This window comes from Lithobates pipiens, unplaced genomic scaffold, assembly GCF_037356315.1.
Source record: "Lithobates pipiens isolate NorthernLeopardFrog02 unplaced genomic scaffold, aLitPip1_a1.2 Scaffold_19, whole genome shotgun sequence".
NCBI lineage: Eukaryota > Metazoa > Chordata > Amphibia > Anura > Ranidae > Lithobates > Lithobates pipiens.
Genome location: NW_027507764.1, coordinates 210014401 through 210023325, shown reverse-complemented (window position 1 = coordinate 210023325; position 8925 = coordinate 210014401). Strand labels below are relative to the sequence as shown.

Below are 8925 nucleotides of genomic sequence, written 5' to 3'. Positions count from 1 at the left end.
TGCCCTGGAAGACGATTTGAGAAAACAGCCAGGTAACCTGTCTTTTTCTAAGAAGTCTTCCAGGGCAGCACTAGTTCCTATCCTAAAGAGATTAATACCAGGTATAGTGGGGAAGCTTTAGCTTACGGAGCGTTCCTTTGGTGCTTTAATATAACTGAGGCATGCAGGTAAGGCTAACAAATTTTATAATGGTGGACTAATGTGTTTCCTATTTTAGGGAAGAGGAGCCTATCTCTCTGCTGCTGCCCTGGAAGACTTCTTAGAAAAATAGTTATTAGGTACCTAACTCTGTTTTTATTAATTTCTTTTACTTATGTACATCTTGTTTATAGCTTCAGTGACGTTTTCCAGAAAAGTCTTGTTAGAAAAACTGCATTCAAAATATTCCCAGAAACCCTGGAATGAAACTATTAAGCTTGTCCGCTACTGTATGGTAAGAGCCCACCTTTCATTATAGTAATTTAAAGTGCACTACAATGGAATGAATTCACCAAAAGTTGAAAGTTGCGTAGGTGCCCATTAGAATTCCATTGGAATAATGCACCTTTTGCCAGTGCTCAAGCCCAATTCACATACCTATCAGACAGCTACATGAATCTGTCAGTGCTGGGCATTGAGGTACTCGACAGTCCTTTAATGCCGCCACACTCCTCACACTGACGCGTGATTGGCCGAGAATTTTTGTGGTGCAGTGGCCAGAGTTTGAGAGACCAGTTTTCTGCCAGACCTGCCTGGCAGTGGATTGACAGAGCATAGCAGCGGACGGGTCCATATTGGATATTCAGTCCGATATCCGGTCTTTTGACTTGCCTACTGCCATGCGCTGTCCATTAAAAGTAAAGTGGACCTTATGTGAAACTAGGCTCTCAGTGATGCAAGTCATTTCCAAAATATGGACAATACTGTATTTGGGTCACATACATGACATCTTCCTAGCATATGTATGCCCCACTCTGAGCACTGGCACAAATCCATACACCAGCTCAAAGCTGATCTTAACTACTAATCTGGTGGTAATGTTTTAAAACGTGGTCACTGCCATAGTGACAGGTTCTTAAAGTATGTATGCATGTGTTGCACCACTGCAGAATGCAACCGATTCATATTAAGGTACACTCTTAATTCGAATGCAGCTCACAGCAGGGGTTCAGTGCATCCTTGTTCTCTGTTTCAGGGAAAAATCAGGCCCATCATGCCTTGACCGGGAATCGATCCTGGGGCCTGGTGTTCTTGGGTTGGTACCCTACTGCCTGAGCCACTAGGGAACTTCTGTGTAGAGCCCTTGTTGTTCCCTGCTCCTAGATTGTGGACCCTGGCTCCACCCAGTGACCAGCTGTAGGCATTCACCTGATCTAGTGACCGCTAAAACATCACTTCCCCTTCCTGTCTTTGCCCTAGTATAGGTCCTGGTTGTTAACATGCTGCAGTTCTGGTTGCTGACGTCTGCCAGTTTTTTGACTACGCTTCTTGGACTACTCTGTTGGATTTTGCTTTGTTGTTGCCGACCTTTCCTCTTGGACTACTCCTTTTTGCATTTACACTGATCGTGGTTGCTGCCTGTTCCCGAAACCTTTTCCTGGTATACCCCCTGGATTACTGCCTTGGTTTGCTGACTTCACTCTCTACTAACTGTGAGTTGCTTGTTTGGTGCTCCTTGATATAGTCTGTTTGCACCTTCTATTGTGGTCCCTTGATACTGGCTGCAGGATCTTAACCGTCCATCCCACCTGATACTGGAACAACAAGACTACCGGTCAGGAAACCGGGGTGATGGTTGGAATCTCCCAGCAGACATGACATTACACTAGGGCCAGATGGACCACAGCGAGATGGTGCAGGCAGACGCTCTTCAGGGATAATTTTTGGGAGAGCAGGCCAGCTGTGTGCAATCATTGGAGTAGAAACTAGGTGATATCATGGCTATGTTATCCCCTTTGTCTACAGCACATGGGTCCAGTCATGCTGCACCTAGGGGCTGGGGCTAGGGAACCTGTTGTCGTGTCTAAACCCCTCCCGGTTCTCCCGCCCCTTCTGATTGCAGGGGGTTTCTCAACCACTGCTGGTTGCATTTTAGAAATCAACCTTTAGTGTTTTGTCTCTGCTCAAGCCAAGGTGACTTTTTATTACTATTCTCTTGCTAAAAGGGCAGATCATTGACCTGGATGTCACCATTTCTTCTTGAGAAAGCGAGTCTCCTGTACTTATTACTCCACTTTCATGAAGATATTTGATGTTAAAGCAAGGGTGTCTGTGGCTGAGTCCAGTATTCTCCATTTACATCAGGGTAAACACACGGTAGCATCCTATGCCATATAATTTCACACACTAGCAGCAGAGACCACCTGGGATAATTGCGCTCTAAAGGCTTCATTCCGCAGAGGGCTAGTGGAACGCATAAAGGACAAATTAACTTACTGTGAGATCCCAGTGGGCCTGGAGGATTTTATCAACTTGTGTATCCTGGTGGACACTCGTTTCTATGAACGTCGGTTAGAGAGAGGGCGCCAAAGACATTATAATCCTCACAGACTTGGTTATAAATCTCCTCCTTGGCAATCGCTAACCCTACTGTCTCTTCTCCTGTTGGGTCTGAGGAAGTACCCATGGATGTAGGGGCTATGTGTTTGCCCAATAGTGAATGTACCAAACGCAGGACCCTAGGCCTCTGTCTATATTGTGGGAAGCTGGGTCATGTCCTGCGGTTTTTGTCCGACTCACCTGGAAAAACTTCCGGGCTTAATGGGTCATCGAGGAGTCCTATTAAGCCATGCTATGGTGAATCTTCCACAGGAGAGACTCTTGGTTCCAATTTCCTTGTCCTGGAATGATCAGTGCTGTTCCGCAATAGCGTTTATAGATTCTGGTGGTGTGTTTCTAGATGCAGTGCTGGTTAAAAGACTTCAGATACCTACTGTTTCTGAAAACCTTCCGCTCTGTGTAACTACTCTTGGTGGAGACCCTCTTGGTGATGGACTTAGTACTCATGAATCTAAGCCTCTCTCTGTCCGTTTGAGTGCTCTGCATCTATAAGTTTTGTCATTTGACATCATCCTGTCTCCTAAACATCCAGTAATTCTTGGGTTCCCTTGGTTATGTAAATATAACCCATCTATTGACTGGTCCTCTGATCAAATTTCTGCCTGGAGCACCTCCTGTCATGTCCACTGTCTCCTAAAGGTAGCGTGTAATAAAGTGTTCGTTCATGAGGTGTCTATGGACCCTGAATTACCTGATGCCTTTGCTGAGTTTGCTGATGTATTTTCTGAAAAAAGGAGGGGCTCCCTCCACACGGCCCTTATGACACTGTTATTGAATTGCTTCCCGATTTCCCCACCTTCCTAAGGGGAGAACCTATCCTCTTAACCTTGCGGAGACAAAGGCAATGGAGGAATACATTGAAGACAGTCTAAAGAAGGGTTTCATTCGGCCTTCCTCCTCTCCTGTGGGGGAGAAAAAAGACCCTGTATTGACTTCAGAGACCTCAACTGCATTACTGTAAAAAATAAAAATAAAAAACGGAATCTGCTCCCTTTTTAATTACTGAGCTGTTTGGTAAAGATATTTGATCCCTGGACACAAACTAGACCTTCATTCTGCATATAATCCCATTAGGATCAAAGCAGGAGCCGAATGGAAGACAGCTTTTAATACTAGGAGGGGGAATTATGAGTGCCGTGTGATACCATTTGGACTTTGCAATGCCCCTGCCATATTCCAGGAGTTTGTGAATGTTTTCAGGGATCATCATTGCCATGTTCGCACTGCTCTCCAACGTTTAAAGCGGTGTTCTGCTTAAAAAAAAAAAAAAAAAAAAAGAGGGCAGATACAAATACTGCAGCTGCTGAATTTTAATAATCGGACACTTAACTTTCCCAGGGTCCAGCGATGCGGTAGATCGAAGCCCCGCTCGTCTCCCCCTCCGCTCGGCGGCACGGTCATTTTAACTGTGTGTGCGTCCGGCTGTGGCTTTAGCCGGGCATCCACTGTGCATGCGCGAGCCGTGCTGCGTGACTGACCCCTTACCATGTGATCAGCTGTCAGCCAATGACAGCTGATCACATGATCAAAACAAAAGCTTGGCAATTTAACAATATAGAAATTGCACAGATGATCAAATACCACCAAAAAAAATTCAAAAAATTTCATTTGGGTTCAGTGTTGTATGACCGAAATTGTCATTCAAAGTGCATCGGCACTGAAAATTAGTCTGGATAGGAGGGGGGATTAAGTGCCCAGTAAGCAAGTGGTTTTTTTTTTTTTTTTTTTTTTTTTTGGATGGAACTCCACTTTAAGAGATCGTAGGTCGTATGCCAAACTTTCCAAGTGCTCCTTTTGAACAATTGGAAATACCTTTTCTTAGGTGATATAATTTCCTCAGATGGATTCTAAGAAACTTAATGCCATCTTACAATGGCCCAGACTTTCCACTTCAAAGGAAATACAGCATTTCATTTGATTCTATTATGATCGAAAATTTATCAAGAACTTTTCCAAGATTCTGGCTCCCATCTCTGCCCTCACTAAAAAGGGACCAATTGCTCTCAGTGGTCTCCTGAAGCTTTGGAAGCTTTTGATCACCTAAAGTCTGCCTTTTACTTCGCTCCTGTTCTTCGCCATCCTCAGTCATCAGCTCACTATTTCTTGGAGGTTGATGCCTCTGAAGTAGGTGCTGGAGCAGCGTTATTCATACGAGAACCTATTTCCAACAAGCAGGGGCGGAGTGACAAATTATGGGGCCCCCAGGCAATAGATTATCGGGCCACACAGTATACAGACACACAATATACACACACTGAAAAAGGTACTGGAGAGGCGGGCAGCTATAATCTTGGGCTTTTTAAAAACAAAAACAAAAACAAAAAAAACAGATTTTTACATACTGTCCCTGGTTTTACTGAAGCTGGCAGCCCTGATGGTGCCCCTTAGTGGCATGGGGCCCTCAGGCAGTGCCCGAGTGCCCAAATGGTCAGTCCGCCCCTGCCAACAAGCTACATCCAGTCGCCTTTTTCTCCAAGAAATTCTCTGTCGCAGAACAAAACTATGACATGGGAATAGAGAACTTTTAGCTATAAAACTAGCATTCTCCTAATGGCGATATCTATTAGAAGGTACGGAACTTCCTTTTGTGGTTCAAACTGACCATAAGAATCTGATCTACTTGGAGAAAGCCCAAAGACTGAATTCCAGACAAGCCCAATGGGCATTATTCTTTACTCCGTTTAACTTTGTTGTAACATACATTACGGGTTCTAAGTAGACCAAGGTCGATACCCTCTCTCAGCAATTCCCTTGCGAGAATCTTCAAGCTCCCCATATCATATTCTTCCTCTGGAACAAATTATTATTGCTCAACTGGTTACTACTTTACAAAGAAACTTGTTGGCTGCTCAATCTCCGGCACCTTGTAATATTTCAGTTCCGTCTAATACGTTGTATGCTCCGTCAAGAATTTATGTTAAGAAGTTTTGCAATGATCCCATGAACTGAGGATATCTGGACATCCTGGTACCAAACATACTTCCTTACACCTGAAATCCCTGGTTTGGTGGCCTACCCTAAAGAGGGATGTAATGGCTTTTGTTAAAGCTTGTACTGTTTGTGAGGCCATCAAAAGGTCTTCTGCAACTGTTGATAAACCAAAAGAAAATGGAATACCCCGCTCTTAGACTAAAATTGTGAAAAATGTAATACTATTTAAGCTGCTCCCCCTCAAAGGGCAAAGACTGCCTTCGTGAGATGTGGGTTGTAAATAATAAGCGGGAGCTATTATAATAAACCTTAAGTGATGCCAATAAAGTGCTCTAGTGCTGCTTAATATCGCAGGTATCTTACAAATCAATACAAGCTTCAATATACATTGAATAAATGAAATCAATCAACTCAAAGTGTCCATATACATAAAAACTTGAAACTGAAGTGATGTAAATCCTGTGCCCTGTCACCGCTTAGAAGAAATTGCACGCGTCACACGGTGAATTCTGGTAAGTAGCCTACTCACCATGACCGCTTTATTTAAAAAGAAACGTCAGGTGAAGCTTTGGCAGGTTTAAGGAGCTGCCGACCTTGATGGAGAAACTCTGCTTAGGTGTTCCAGGATTAATGTTTCAATCCACGTTTGCTCAGGAAAAAATATAGAGAGAACTGGACCATGGCATAATATCTTTTTATTTAAAATGGCATAAAAACAAAAATGGCCTCTTACTTTAAAAGTGCCTTGCTTCGGCACTAGAGGGAATGAACGTATCAGACCGGGTGAGTTGGAAACTAGCCATGCCGTTTCCACTGCTCGAATTGGCGTGCGTTCTATCTCCTGGATCTCGGGAACCGAAAGTTCGGACCAAACAATGTGACCGGGATGCACCTTGACGTACGTTTCATCGTAAAGAAGCGTCGTCGGGACGCATCCTGGTCACCTGACAAATGATGTTTATATTTGGTCGGAAAGTATGTGAATGGCTAGGGTTGGACTGCATTATTGCCATCTTGTGGACAAATAGGATAATGCACCCAATATATACTAACATATACCAGCCTTTTCACAACGCACCCAGCTTGACCATTAGTATACCAAGTACACAAATGCATCTAAAATATAACTAACAATATATTTCTCTCATATATATTTAAACTAAAATACAAATAACTATGTTTCTCTTAAAATTATTTTTATAAAACTACTTGTACATATACCACCACATTATTATGTTACATAACCTCCTTTATATTTAATACCCATAATGACAATACTGGGGGGCACAATCAATCCTTTTTTAAAAAAACATTTAGGTCAACCCCAAATGGCTCACAGCAATCCCTAAGGGCCAATATATGAGGATTAGGAGGAATTGTGATAATGTAGAAGACTACGAAGTCCAATCCTCCATCCTCACAGATAAATTCATTGAAAAGGACTACTCACCGCAAGCTTTATTACAATGTCGTACACAGTCTCCTAACCACAAAAGGAAAAAAAAAACCTTCAGAGGGGATTTAGCGTTCCTAACTGGCTTTAACCGCTAATATAGGGAGGTAGAAAAGATCTTTAGACGGTTTTGGCCTATCCTCTTAAAAGATAAAGATTTGAAATTGATATTGCCCACGAAACCACAATTTATTTACAAGAGAGCCCCAGGTCTGTGAAATTAAATTGCACCAAATATACCAGACCCTCCTAAAATTATTATGTCTACATTTTTGGATTTGGAGGTATTCCATTATTGCACTAGGTGTAAAGCATATAAGATCACGAAGAGATACAAAAGGGAAAATAGAATGTTTCCAATCTGTGCGAACTAAGAAAAAAATTCAAAATGAAACCGCTAATCACATGCGATTCTGAAAATGTCACATATTTAATTCCATGTCTCAAACAATACGTAGGTAGAACCAGATGCAAGTTACGTATTAGTCAACGAACATCTAACAAACATCAAAAATGGGTTTGCAAAACATAGCCTTTCAAATCATTTTAAGATTTCATAATAGGGACCCCACTTTAGCCACTTTTTTTGGTATAGACAAGATAAAAAAAAAAATTGGAGAGGTACTAATTTTACGAAAGCGGTCTCACAAAATGAGACAAAATGGTTATACACTTTAGATACTTTGCAAACTGCTGGTTTAAACATGGATGTTGACCTAAATTTGTTTTTTTTTTTTTTTGTGTTTTTTTTTAAATGATTGGTTGTGCACCCTAGTATTGTCATTATGGGTATTAAATATAAAGGAGGTTATGTAACATAATGTGGTGGTATATGTATAAGTAGTTTTATAAAAAATAATTTTAAGAGAAACCTATTTGTATTTTAGTTTAAATATATTTGAGAGAAATATATTGTTAGTTATATTTTAGATGTATTTGTGTACTAGGTATACTAATGGTCAAGCTGGGTGCGTTGTAAAAAGGCTGATATGTCAGTATATATATTGGGTGCATTATCCCATTTGTCCACAAGATGGCGATAGGCTAGGGTTGAACTAACTGCATTTTCACAGACTTTCCGTCCAAATATAAACCTCATTTGTCAGGTGACTGGGACGCTTCCTGACGATGACATTACGAAATATACATGCGTCGAGGCGCATCACATCGTTTGGTCCGAACTTTCGGTTCCCAAGATCCAGGGAGTGGAACGCACGCCAATTCAAGCAGCAGAAGCAGCACGGCTAGTTTCCAACTCACCCGGTCTGATACGTTCATTCCCTCTAGTGCCGAAGCGAGGCTATTTTAAATAAAACGATATTATGCCATGGCCCCGTTCTCTATTTTTTCCTGAGCAAATGTGGATTGAAACATTACTCCTGGTACACCTAAGCAGAGTTTCTCCATCAAGGTCAGCAGCTCCTTAAACCTGCCAAAGCTTCACCTGACCTTTCTTTTTAAATAAAGGGGTCATGGTGATTCGTTGAGTAGGCTACTTACCAGAATTCACCAGGTGACATATTTGTGTAATTTGTCCTAAGCGGTGACGGGGCACAGGATTTACTTCACGTTTTTTATGTATATGGACGCTCTTTTTTTTTTTTTTTTTTGAGTTGATTGATTTAATTTATTCAATGTATATTGAAGCATGTATTGATTTGTAAGATGCCTGCGGTATTAAGCACTAGAGCTTTATTGGCATCACTTAAGGTTTATTATAATGGCGCCCCTTATTATTTACAACCCACTTCTGCAACTGTTACCTACTCCTCGTGGACCCATAATGGTATTTTATGCTATTATGGGTCCATAATATGTAGTATTGTGGACTTGCCTGCCTCCAGAGGGAATATCATCATCTGGGTTGTAGTGGACCAATTTTTAGAAGTTGACACACTTCATTCCTATGCCTGCCATACCTTCCGCCCCAAACTTGGCTCTAGCCTTTATTGAAAATGTCATAGGTTTATGCGGTATTCCTGGCGCTATTGTTAGCAACAGAG

The 8925-nt window shown here is 41.9% G+C and overlaps 1 protein-coding gene across 1 annotated transcript in view; it reads left to right on the top strand.

Annotated features, from left to right (window-relative positions):
* The first annotated feature begins 313 nt into the window (after positions 1-313).
* Positions 314-8925, top strand: part of LOC143998041 (mediator of RNA polymerase II transcription subunit 1-like) — a 105493-nt gene continuing 96881 nt past the window's right edge. Inside the window, exon 1 of the mRNA XM_077493819.1 lies at positions 314-433. Within this exon, the coding sequence (XP_077349945.1) occupies positions 314-433 (120 nt within the window). The remainder of the gene's footprint in view (positions 434-8925) is intronic.